This window comes from Cynoglossus semilaevis, chromosome 1 (assembly GCF_000523025.1).
Source record: "Cynoglossus semilaevis isolate Cse_v1.0 chromosome 1, Cse_v1.0, whole genome shotgun sequence".
NCBI classification, from domain to species: Eukaryota; Metazoa; Chordata; class Actinopteri; order Pleuronectiformes; family Cynoglossidae; genus Cynoglossus; species Cynoglossus semilaevis.
This window is the reverse complement of record NC_024307.1, coordinates 1569916-1583457: the sequence shown is the minus strand read 5'-3', so window position 1 is coordinate 1583457 and position 13542 is coordinate 1569916. Positions and strand designations below refer to the sequence as shown.

The 13542-nt window shown below is 48.9% G+C and overlaps 1 protein-coding gene across 1 annotated transcript in view; it reads left to right on the top strand.

Annotated features, from left to right (window-relative positions):
- The window catches only part of crybg1a (crystallin beta-gamma domain containing 1a), a 31668-nt gene that overhangs the window by 14772 nt on the left and 3354 nt on the right, over positions 1–13542 (top strand). Inside the window, 14 exon segments of the mRNA XM_025058415.1 lie at positions 134–2313; positions 3734–6943; positions 7630–7668; positions 7754–7872; positions 8951–9158; positions 9732–9871; positions 10876–11002; positions 11084–11119; positions 11450–11583; positions 11662–11788; positions 12223–12368; positions 13178–13300; positions 13302–13329; positions 13420–13532. Coding sequence (XP_024914183.1) covers positions 134–2313; positions 3734–6943; positions 7630–7668; positions 7754–7872; positions 8951–9158; positions 9732–9871; positions 10876–11002; positions 11084–11119; positions 11450–11583; positions 11662–11788; positions 12223–12368; positions 13178–13300; positions 13302–13329; positions 13420–13532 — 6730 coding nt within the window.

Here is a 13542-nt window from a genome sequence, read left to right as displayed (position 1 = left end):
TGTGGGTGTGGGGGTGGGGTTGTGGGGGGGGGTGGGGGGGGGGGGGGGGGGGGGGCGGTGGGGGGGGTCCATTTAACCCTTTAAAGGTCTTTGTTGTTTATTATTAAAACTGTGTTTTTTTTATTTCCATCAGGTGGTAAGTTGTCGCCACGGCAACCGAAACCGTTGAAGAAACCCCCTGAGGAGAGGGAGTGTGAACCAGAGAAGACCAGCAGGTCGTCCAAACCCACGGAGAACGTCAGGCTGCAGCAGAAGAGTCCAGTGAAGGAGGCAGGAGAACCGCCGTCCCCCGGGAGCAGACTCCCAACCCTGGGTCAGAGGTCGTCCAGCAAGGTCAAAGTCAGGAACCATCCTCCGTCACTGAGTGGGGGCGCTGTAAACACGTGGGACTCGGGCCAGAACTGTGACACCAGACCGTCCGATGGTCCAGGTGAAGCAGGTGAAGCCAGGTTGATCCTGGAGGGAGGGAAGAACGAGACCAAACAGTCCAGGACCAAAGAGCTACGGCTGGGAGGAAAGAAGAAGATCCAGTCAGAACCTCCGCCGTCCCACCACCAGGACGTCGCGCTCACAGTAAATGTTCAGGTCGATGGTGCACCAGTAGACACCGAGGTCACCAACACTGAGGCGGACTCTCAGGAGGTTTCAGCCGAGAGCGATGACATCACACAGGAGCGGCGCCGACCACAGACGTCCGTGGAAGGAGAGAACTGTTCAACAGACACCGTCTGTAATCTGACACCAGGTCTAATCCAGGAGAACAAACCAGTCCCTGCAGCCGCTGGCACCGTACCAGCCCCGCAGGATGGAACCGATACATCGGTCCAACCTGTGGTGGATGACGCCACCTGCTGTGATGTAACGCCCGACTCTAATGAGCGCAGTGAGGTCACTGCGGCACAAACACGGCCCACAGGCGTTTTCAAAGACCAAGAAATGAAGTTGGGGGACAGAGCTGAAGCCCCGCCCACTGCCCCGATTGGACCGACTCCTGTTACTGAAGAAAAACTCCAGAATGACTCGGAGAGAAAGATCGGAAAAGACAGACCGTCACCCACTGAGGCCGCCGTGAAACCAGCGGCTCTGGAACTTCACACAGAGACTGGAAGTGTTTGTCAGTTTCCCAGGAATGTTGAAAATCAAACAGACAAAGAGCCTCTTTCACTGGGAGGAAACTCTGACAGAGCCGAGGACTCACAGAGCAGCAGCAGGGAGGAACACGTGGCCATAAGTACCGAGGCTGAGCTCACAGAACCGCAGGAACAATGTGGTCCTTCATCAGAACTGGACCATCTTCAGTCTGATGAGAAGAAGAAGGAACAAACAGGAGAGAAGAGGACGGAGGAAGACCATGTATCCAAACCTAGTGTGGTCTCCACGGACCATGAGAACAGGGAGGAGAAGGTCCAGCTGATGGTGGTACCGATGCTGAACAGTACTCAAGAGTCCAAACCACTGACTGAGAATAAAGTCAAAAAGAGCCAGACGGAGGAGGAGGAGGAGGAGGAGGACAGTCTTAGCCAAGCGCCACAGATGGAAGCCAACAGTACTACACCACAGGAAGTCACAGAGGAGGTCAACGGTACCAGTGATTCAAAGTCAAACAGAGTCGTCACGCAGATGTCCAGAGGGAAGGACAAACCCGCCCATGGTCCACTGGAGAACCTTCCTTCAGAATTGAAAAGCTCCTGCAAAAAAGTAAAAGACGTGACAAGGTTGGAGGGTGAGGAACCTCCAGGTGATGTTGAGGAACTCAAGGAAGTTCAAACACCAGGGATGGAGGACACCAGTACTGAAGAACAGGACGGCACAGAGCAGGAGGACCACGGTACCAGTGACCTGCAGGAAAGACGAGCTCCAGAAGCTACGACCTCTGGAGACGAGGACAGACCAGCTGATGGTTTACTGGAGGACTCCTCAACACCCCCCACCACAGCAGAGCAGGAGACCGACACCCAGAGACTGAAGGAGGACCGTGCTGTAGGAATTCAACCCTCGATCACGAGACCTCAGGATGTTAGAGAAGAGGAGGACGGACAGACTGACGAGGATGAGAAGAACCAGACCTCGGAGATACCGGTCCTGAGAGCTGAAATACAGGAAGTCAAAGAGGAGGGAGATGATCATGGTGCTGATCTGAAGGAAGACCAGAGTCCAGAGACTGAGACACAGGATCTACTGGAGAACCTTCCTTCAGAAGTTAAAGCTCAAAGTTCAAACGAACAGATCTGTGGAGAAGAACAGGAGATGTTAGAGGAAAACCAATCTCCAGAGATGGAGGTCCAAACTGCTGGAATACAGAAACCTGAAGAGGAGGAAGGCAGTCACGCCAAGGTAAAGGAACTCCAAACTCCAGAAGCTGAGACTTCTGGGAAGGAGGACACACACCATCTACTGGAGAACCTTCCTTCAGAAGTTAAAGCCGAATGTTCAAACGAACAGATCTCTGAAGAACAACAGAAGATGTTAGAGGAAAACCAAACTCCAGAAACTAAAACCACGACCAAAGATCAGGACGTTGGAGAAAAGGAGGACAAAGATTCTCAGGATGTTGAAGGAAACCAATCTCCAGAGATGGAGGTCCAAACTGCTGGAATACAGAGTACTGAAGAGGAGGAAGACAGTCATGTTACGTTGAAGGAACTCCAAACTCCAGAAGCTGAGACTTCTGGGAAGGAGGACACACACCATCTACTGGAGAACCTTCCTTCAGAGGTTAAAGCCAAAACTTCAAACAAACAGATCTCTGAAGAACAACAGAAGATGTTAGAGGAAAACCAAACTCCAGAAACTAAAACCTTGAGTGATGTTAGAGAAAAGGAGGACGAAGATACTCAGGATGTTGAGGAAAACCAAAAACCAGAAGATAAGACCTCTGGGAAGAAAGACACACACGATCTACTGGAGAACCTTCCTTCAGAGGTTAAAGCTCAAAGTTCAAACGAACAGATCTGTGGAGAAGAACAGGAGATGTTAGAGGAAAACCAAACTCCAGAGATGGAGGTCCAAACTGCTGGAATACAGAAACCTGAAGAGGAGGAAGACAGTCACGCCAAGGTAAAGGAACTCCAAACTCCAGAAGCTGAGACTTCTGGGAAGGAGGACACACACCATCTACTGGAGAACCTTCCTTCAGAAGTTAAAGCCGAATGTTCAAACGAACAGATCTCTGAAGAACAACAGAAGATGTTAGAGGAAAACCAAACTCCAGAAACTAAAACCACGACCAAAGATCAGGACGTTGGAGAAAAGGAGGACAAAGATTCTCAGGATGTTGAAGGAAACCAATCTCCAGAGATGGAGGTCCAAACTGCTGGAATACAGAGTACTGAAGAGGAGGAAGACAGTCATGTTACGTTGAAGGAACTCCAAACTCCAGAAGCTGAGACTTCTGGGAAGGAGGACACACACCATCTACTGGAGAACCTTCCTTCAGAGGTTAAAGCCAAAACTTCAAACAAACAGATCTCTGAAGAACAACAGAAGATGTTAGAGGAAAACCAAACTCCAGAAACTAAAACCTTGAGTGATGTTAGAGAAAAGGAGGACGAAGATACTCAGGATGTTGAGGAAAACCAAAAACCAGAAGATAAGACCTCTGGGAAGAAAGACACACACGATCTACTGGAGAACCTTCCTTCAGAGGTTAAAGCCAAAAGTTCAAAAACAGAAACATCTGGAGAAGATCAGGGAAATATTACTCCAAACTGCTGGAATACAGAAACCTGAAGAGGAGGAAGGCAGTCACGCCAAGGTAAAGGAACTCCAAACTCCAGAAGCTGAGACTTCTGGGAAGGAGGACACACACCATCTACTGGAGAACCTTCCTTCAGAGGTTAAAGCCAAAAGTTCAAAAACAGAAACATCTGGAGAAGATCAGGGAAATATTACTCAGTATATTACTCAAGTCAGAGAGGAAGAAGGAAAACCTCCTGGTGTCGTTGAGGAAAGTTCTACGATGGAGTTCAAATCTGAAAATGCTGGAGGACTGGAGGTGACAGAGAAGCTGGACGACAACACCACGGACCTAAAGGAGAACAAAGCTACGGCTGCTGGACAGATGGACGCACCAGCTCAGACGGAAAACGTCACTACAGAGACAAAAGTCAAGAGTTCCGATTTGGAGATTCGTGGAGACGAGCAGCAGATGGATACTGATGGTGAGAAGGTGAAGGTGAAGCAGGATCCAGAAATCCAAACCAGGACGGACGTTGGTACAGACACGAAGGACAAAGACGTTTCTGCTGTCAGTGAACTCCAAACATCTGAAGCCACAGACACCGGCGTTCCAGAGGCGACAGGACAGACGGGCGGACGTAGGAGTGAGGACGTAGAGGAACGTCAATCTGCAGTCAAAACCACCAGCACAAAGGTACAGGAAACTGTGAAGAAAGAAGCTCCAGAAAAGAAACCCAGAAGAATCAAAAAACAGAAAGACGTCAAGGAACCAAAAGACACAAAGACTAAAACCCAGGACGCTGAGGAAGACGGGGACACGGATGTCCAGGAGAAAGACTCTACAGGAATAAAAAAGGTTGCAGGTTTTCAGGGAGACAACATTTCACCAGAGGAGGCTCCAGTTAAATCTAAGGTCAACACTGGAGTCCATCAGAAGACGGCGCCACCTAATGGTGACCACCGTACATTTATGGAAAAGACCTTGGAAGGTGTTCACGAAGTGGTTGATCAAATACAGGAAATTGACTCACGAAAACATCCAGAAAAACAAACGACACCAGAGAGCCGAGACTCTGACACTGTAACCATGGCAACAGACGTTGACGTTCACCGAGACCAGAGAAACATTGACAACAGGGGCGGACCAGCGGGGCGTGAAGGTCAAACCTCTGAGGTGAAGACGGTGAATATTAAAGTGATCGAAGAAGAGGAGACGACGGTGAAGAACCTGTACAGACATGAAAAGACCCAACCTCCAACTGTGGACGCTGACGTGAATGACCTTCACCTGGACCAAAGTCTGGTACAGGGGGATGAGGACCAAGATAAAGAAGAGCGGGACAGACCCACGGAGTCTGAAGATCAAAACCAGTTCTCAGACCGTGAAACAGAAACAGACAAAAAGACTGAACCACAGGCGTCTCCAAACAGGTCTGAAGACCAGATCGGTACCATGTCCAACTCCACAGACCAGAGGCTTGAAATGAACAAACACCAGGTGAAGACAATGAAAGAGATAGAGGGAAAAACAGAATCTAAACACTTGGATTCAAACCTTCAACCTAAACTAGAAGACACAAACACAGGCACTGTTGAGAGGACGAGTGAAGGACGAAGGACTGCAGAACTCACTGAAGACAGAACTAACACAACGTTAGAAAAGACTGAAGTTGAAAACCATCTCAGTTCAAGTCTCAGTGACATCACGCGGCCAATCACTGAGCTGGAGAACAAACAGGACAAGATGGGACGCCGTGCTCAGGAATCGAAGAGTGAGGATGGAACCAAGGATTCTCCAGTGACGACTTTGCCAAAAGACGCTGCGTTTCTGAGTATTGGTGACCAAAAAGACCAAACGTCCACGGTCCTCAAGGACGGACATGAGGACAACAGGAAACCAAAGGACTTCACTGGTCTGTCCACAGACCTCAAAGCTCCAGACGGCGTCCAACAGCAGGAAACAAAGACTGAATTGATGGGATGGACAGAAGAAACTGTTGACATTCAACTAAATCAAAAAATCCAGGTTAGAAAAAGTCGAGCTGAACAAGAAGATCTGCTAAAAACCAGTGTGAACAAAACAGACGTCAGGGAAAAGTCAAAAGACGACAAAGACGTCAAAGCAGTTAAAGAAGTTAGTGTAGAAAAGACAAAGACTGTCCCCGAGTCCAAGAGACACAAAGAAGGCTTCAAAGAAAAACAGAAACCTTTACGGTCAGGTGGCAGATCAGGGGTATCGTTTAGAGAAAGTTCTCAAAGTCCACAGCCGAACAAAGAATCTCCGTCCAGTTGGTTGGACGTAGAACATCATCACAAACAGAAGAAGGAACACAAGAAACGTCCGGAGGCCTCCGCCAGCGAGGACGAGTCCCTGGAACCCGACGACTACGAGGATTTCATTAGGAGCATCAAGGAAGGCGGAATTCCTTTCTCACTACCTCCAAAGAGGCACGTCCAACGGAAGTCCCACTCTCCGCCCTTCGCCATGCCGGCCATCAAAGAAGATCACTTTGAGAAAACCTTTGATCCGGAGGAATTCCAGTTTGGCCTGAGGAAAAACGGAAAGATATTCCAGGACCCTTCGCCAGCTATGGTCATAAAACGAAACGCAGCCAACAGAGAGGGACGGACGCTGGACAAACGTGCTCGGGAGAAAGCCCTTGCCGCGCTTGATGACGTGTTTGACGAGGGGGGAGGAAGTCCCGAAGAGAAAGGTGACCTGAACAACGGGGAGGAACCTGTGAAGTTGACATCAAGACTTGGACGGATATCCATTCTGTCCAGCCTGATGAGTTCCCCCAGGAAAACCAGGGAGGAGAATACCCCCCCCTCTGATGCCTCTCCTTCAAACCACCAACAACCGTCCAAGCAGGCTGTTGATTTACTGCCACTGGGCTCAGAGGCAGAGAAGGAGGGTGTGAAGGGTAGTGATCAAGGCTCAGTCTTGGTTGGTAGTAAAAGTGTAACTAATGACTTAGCGCTAAGCCCCGCCTCCCCTCCTCCCCTTCCCCCTCCCTTCCCCACATTCTCAGAGGTGAAGCTTCCAGATCACTTGGAGAAATACCTCAAGAGGAACAAAAGAGGAGCCGAAGCTTCCCAGGGTTCCACAGCAACTGCACGGAATACTGACATGGACGGGGCCCTGACGTCGGAACCCCCCAGGGTGGACGTGGTCCTGCAGGGACCGCCCCCCTCTGCAGGGCCCCAAAAAAAAAACCACAGCCAAAAGAAAAGTCGGGCAGGACATTCTCTGAGTAAGAAAAAGGTAGGACTTTGATATTTTTCTATTATGGTCCGTCAGTGTAGATGAAGGACGGTGAGTGGGTCACATGACAAAGTCCAAAACAGAAGCAGATTAGAGACTGGGGAAAAGTCGGTGCTGAGATAAAGTGTCAGTCAGTGTGAAGAGTTGTTGGAGCACTGACATGTTGCCGTCTGTTACTACAGACTGACACTGACACTGAACTCACCACGACCTCAATGAGTGTCCGCATAAACAACAAGTGGGAAACAGGCACCAGGCCGGAGGCACGACATGTAGGTTTTGGATGTAGTAAAGGTTTGAAAAGTGGGTGGGTATCTTAGTCCACACACCGAAGGTCAAAGGTCAAAGACACAGCATTCTGGGATGTTTCTCAATCAGCAAACAGACTGTGAGCAGCTGTAGAGTGAACGAAGAGCAGCGTTCACCACAAAAACAAGGATGGAGTCACACTCCAGTGATGAAACAGCAGTTTGGTAACTTTGGAAAAGGTCATGTGACCGGGTCATGAACCCTAGTCTGTGGCGACACATCTGTGTCGCAGGAATACACACTCTGCAGATGTTGTTGACGTTTATTTTATTTTTATTGCTAGAAAAGAAGTTCAAACTATTTGTTTTTACTAGCTGTTTACTTTTTGAAGTACCAGTACTGCAGTGAGGTTGACTTGTACTTCCATGTCCTCCCAGGTGCCTGCAGTGAGAGGAGTCCACAGACGACCTGGGAAGGTAGGGTCGAACGTTGTTGTAGCAGTGTCACAGTCGACGCTCGGGATGAAGCCGAGAATGACTCGAAAGGTTTGTGTTGACACAGATCGTCATCCATGAGCGCGCTCAGTTTGAAGGACAAACATCGGAGTTCTACTGTGACGTAGAGGACGCTACCATGTTCAACTTCTCACCCGTCATCTCCGTCAGAGTCATCAGAGGATGGTGACGCACTGCCCTCCAGTGGAGGATTCTAAATAATTACATCATTGTTGTTACTGTCATCACTCACTAACTCTTCACCACTGACTAACACTTCATCACTGACTAACTCTTCATCACTGACTAACTCTTCACCACAGACTAACTCTTCATCACTGACTAACTCTTCATCACTGACTAACTCTTCATCACTGACTAACTCTTCACCATCGACTAACTCTTCATCAAAGACTAACTCTTCATCACTCACTAACTCTTCATCACTCACTAACTCTTCACCACTGACTAACACTTCATCACTGACTAACTCTTCATCACTGACTAACACTTCATCACAGACTAACTCTTAATCACTCACTAACTCTTCATCACTCACTACCTCTTCATCACTCACTAACTCTTCATCACTCACTACCTCTTCATCACTCACTAACTCTTCATCACTCACTACCTCTTCATCACTGACTAACTCTTCACCATCAACTAACTCTTCATCAAAGACGAACTCTTCATCACTCACTACCTCTTCATCACTGACTAACGCTTCATCACTGACTAACTCTTCACCATCGACTAACTCTTCATCACAGACTAACTCTTCATCACAGACTAACTCTTAATCACTCACTAACTCTTCATCACTGACTAACGCTTCATCACTGACTAACTCTTCACCACCGACTAACTCTTCATCACAGACTAACTCTTCACCATCGACTAACTCTTCATCAAAGACGAACTCTTCATCACTCACTACCTCTTCATCACTGACTAACGCTTCATCACTGACTAACTCTTCACCACAGACTAACTCTTCACCATCGACTAACTCTTCACCACAGACTAACTCTTCATCACTCACTACCTCTTCATCCCTCACTAACTCTTCATCACTCACTAACTCTTCATCACTCACTAGCTCTTCAGCACTCACTAACTCTTCACCACTGACTAACTCTTCACCACAGACTAACTCTTCATCACTCACTACCTCTTCATCACTGACTAACTCTTCATCACAGACTAACTCTTAATCACTCACTAACTCTTCATCACTGACTAACTCTTCCTTCCTCTCCAGCTGGCTCCTGTATGAAAAGCCTGGTTTTCAGGGCCGGGTCATTGCCCTGGAGGAAGGACCCACTGAGCAGATCGTAAACATCTGGGCAGACGAGGAGACGCCGACCCTGACCCCGACCCTGACCCCGACCCCGACCCCTCTGGACCAGAACGCTCAGCCTGTTCCAACAGCACCAGTGGTCATCGGGTCGATTCGACTGGCCGTTAGGGTACGTTAGGACGTGTGTGTGTGTGTGTGTTGTTTCAGAGAAAAAGTGAGAAAAAAATGATTCCCTCCTCCCCTGTAGGGGGTGCTGTAAATGCAGTTACATTATTGTTTTGTTTAAGTCAAATTTTCAGATGTTTCTAACAAAAATAAGCCAAAACATTATGGCAGATGGCTCCAACAAGGAGCCTCAAACGACCCCTGGTGGGTATCTGGAGGTACTGCAAGGGAGTCAAAGAACTTGTTTTCCCACAACTTTAAATGACTTTTAGCACACATTAACATTAAAACAACATTAAGGTGTAGAGATTATCATCAAAGGACATCAAAGGACATCAAAGGACAGAACCTGGCTACAGATAAAACACTAAAAACAAAGATTTGAGGTTAAAATAAAAACTCTCTGCTGATCTAAGGAGGTTTTTTAGATATCTGTAGGGGAGGGGGCGGGGGGGGGGGTCACCGGGGACAGACTAAGAATGTTGGAGGAAACTTATAATAAATAATTAAATACATTTTCAAATTAAAATGTTTTGTGTGTGTGTGTGTGTGTGTGTGTGTGTGTGTGTGTGTGCAGGACTACAGTCTGTCCAGGATAGATCTGTTCTCTGAGGTGAACGGTTTGGGGAGGATGTCGTCGTTCTGTGACGACACCGTGGAGCTGGGCTCGTACGGGATCCCTCAGACCACCGGGTCCATCAGGGTCCACTCAGGAGTGTGAGCTCATACATGTTCTTTATACTGATGGGGACCTGTGGAACCAGGCTGGAGCTCAGGTCCAACTGTAGGTACCACCGTAGTACCACTGTAGTACTACTGTAGGACCACCGTAGTACTACTGTAGGACCACCGTAGTACTACTGTAGGACCACCGTAGTACTACTGTAGTACCACTGAAGTGCTACAGCAGTACTACGGTGGTACTACAGTGGTACTACGGTGGTACTACAGTGGTACTACAGTAGTACTACGGTGGTCCTACAGTAGTACTACGGTGGTCCTACAGTAGTACTACGGTGGTCCTACAGTAGTACTACGGTGGTACTACAGTAGTACTACAGTACTACTGCTGTAGTTCCACTGTAGTACTGCTGTAGTACTTCAGTGGTACTACAGTAGTACTACAGTAGTACTACAGTACTACTGCTGTAGTTCCCTGGACTGGTTTCTAGAGTGACTTTTTTTTTTAGCTTTTCTCTTTGTTGTTTTTAGGAGTGGTGAGGTTAAAGGTCACAGAGGGTCCGGGTGCAGCATCTGTTTTCTGTCAGTGAAGGAATGTGAGCTGCAGGGTTGGGCCGCCCCCTGGTGGTTAGAACATCCACTGGTTCTCTGTGTGTTAGGAGTCTGTGACCGTTTACTGTCAAAGGCGTGTCTCTGACGACACTCTGCAGGTCAGAGGTCACTCTGCAGGTCAGAGGTCACTCTGAAATTCTGAAGGTGTTGTGATTCTACAGCAGGGGTGTCAAACCTTTGGTTCGGGGCCCACCCTCAGCCTGATTAGAAGTGGACCGGACCAGTTTAATCATAGCATAAATACCTATAAGTATATTAGAATAATATTCATATTTAATGAAATATAATTTGACAAAACTCCAGGAACATGAAGTTTTCTTCAAGTGGGCTGCACTGAACCACCTAGCGGGCCGGTTTTGGCCCTCAGGCCATATGTTTGCCAGCCTGTTGTGCAGTGTATCAGCTCATTCCCTCCGTCTGCTCCTCAGCTGGCTGGTTTACACCGACCCAGGCTTCGCAGGTCTGATAGGAGTGCTGGAGGCGGGGGAGTACCCCTGCCCTGAGGCCTGGGGCTTCTCCGAACCCTTCGTCGGCTCACTGAGACCCCTGAGAACGGTACGGTCCCCGGGGCCGCTGTCTGTCCCCGGTGGTGTCACCCTGTCTCTGACTGACTCTGGTGTGTCTGTTGTCTTTCAGGGTGTCATCAGGGTGGAGCAGCCCCACGAAGTCAAGGTCTGTGGTTTTATATAATGGTCTTCTAATGTCCTATAGCGCCCCCTGGAAACACTATTGTCTATTCTCTCTTCTATGAAATGACACATTTCCACCAGCGGGTGGCACAAACGTAAACGTCTGTAGAGTGAATCTATACGACAGTCTTTAAATAGAAACCTTATGTTGAGCCTCACCTACGTCCTGTCCGTCCTCCTCTTCCTCCTCCTCCTCGTCCTCCTCCTCCTCCTCCTCCTCCTCCTCCTCCTCCTCCTCCTGTCGTCCCTCCTCCCCCCCCTCCTGCCCCTCCTCCTCCTCCTCTTCCTCCTCCTCCTCCTCCTCCTCCTCCAGGCTCTTCTGTTTGAGAAGCCCAACTTCGATGGAGCGTGTGTGGAGGTGGACGACCTGGTGTACGGTCTGCAGGAAATCCAAGAAGACCAGACGTCCCTGTCCTCGGTGGGCTCCATGAAGATCCTCAGTGGACTGTGAGTGTCTCCGGTGTCTTCAGACGGGACGCACGTCAACACCGCCATTTTTAATGATGATGATGTTTCCGTCTGTAGTTGGGTCGGTTACCAGGAGGCCGACTTCGAGGGTCAGCAGTACGTCCTGGAGGAGGGTCACTACCCTCACTGGACGGACTGGGGCGGAACTGAGGCTGGGCTCCTGTCACTGCGGCCCGTCTGCACCGTAGGTGTCACCGCGACCTTTGACCTGTCAACCACAAACATTAATCACAGGGAATTAATCACAACTAATCACGATTAATCGTGATTGTAGTTAAAAACAATTCATTGTTTACGTTAAATAATCACGATGAATTATCATTGATCGTGATTGTGATTAATCACGATTAGTCGTGATGTTTCTAATGAAACATTCCTAAACAGGTGTTTTTCTGTATATTTCTGATCCTGACTAATTAGTTACCAGGACTAATTATTTACCAGGACTAATTAGTTACCAGGACTAATTAGTTACCAGGACTAATTAGTTAACTGGACTAATTAGTTACCTGGACTAATTAGTTAACTGGACTAATTAGTTACCTGGACTAATTAGTTACCAGGACTAATTAGTTACCTCTGACTGGTCCAGATGATCTGTCTTTTTTTGGTCCTCAGGATTTTCAGTCTCCTCACATCAAACTCTTCACGGAGCAAAACTACAAGGCGCTGGGGCTCAACGTGGGGCTGCTGGGCCCGGTACTGAACATGGGGGAGATCAGCCACGGCACCAAGACCCAGTCGGCCAACGTCCTGAGTGGAGTGTGAGTAAAACAGGAGCTGGTTGGGAGTCTGTGATAGTCAGGCCCGACTGGGTATTAGTACTACAGTACTGTTCTGTAGTACTTCTTCTTCTGAACCTCCAGACGTTACATTAAAGACCAAACAGTACCGTGACCCTCAGTCTGAACTGGAACCGATTCACAGTCCTCATAATGGTTTCAAGTTCAGTCTAGTCCAGTTCAGTCCAGTCCAGTCCAGTCTAGTCTAGTCCAGTCCAGTCTAATCCGGTCTAGTCTGGTCCAGTCCGGTCCGGTCCAGTCCGGTCTAGTCTAGTCCAGTCCGGTCCAGTCCGGTCTAGTCTAGTCCGGTCCAGTCCAGTCCAGTCCAGTCCAGTCTAGTCTAGTCCAGTCCAGTCTAATCCGGTCTAGTCTGGTCCAGTCCGGTCCGGCCCAGTCCGGCCTAGTCTAGTCCAGTCCGGTCCAGTCCGGTCTAGTCCAGTCCAGTCCAGTCCGGTCCGGTCCAGTCCGGTCTAGTCTAGTCCAGTCCAGTCTAGTCTAGTCCAGTCCAGTCCAGTCCAGTCCGGTCCAGTTCAGTCCAGTCCAGTCCAGTCTAGTCTAGTCCAGTCCGGTCTAGTCTAGTCCAGTCCAGTCTAGTCTAGTCCAGTCCGGTCTAGTCTAGTCCAGTCCGGTCTAGTCTAGTCCAGTCCAGTCTAGTCTAGTCCAGTCCAGTCCGGTCTAGTCTAGTCCGGTCCAGTCCAGTCCAGTCCAGTCCAGTTCTGAGGTGGCAGTGACATCAGTTCCGGTCTTCTCATCACATGAAGTGTGGGTTCTGTTCTGTGTGTGATTGACAGCTGGGTGGCGTTTGAGAAACCTGGGTTCAGTGGAGAACTCTACGTTCTGGAGAAAGGTCTGTACGCCAACCCTGAGGACTGGGGGGCCCACGACTTCAAGATCTCCTCCATCCAGCCAGTCTTTCACGCTGGTCGGATCTTCACGATTCAAGGTGGCGCTCACTCACTGACAACTGTCTGTTGTTGTTTCTTCTTCTTCTTCTTCTTCGTCGTCACTGATGAACCTCTTCATCTCCTCACAGCTGCAGCTCTACTCCGAGCCAGACTTCCAGGGAAGACAGGTGGCGCTGTTGGAGAGCACAGCATCTCTGGACGAAAACTTTGTGCCCAAATCCTGCAAAGTCCAGTCTGGGAGGTAGTTTGAA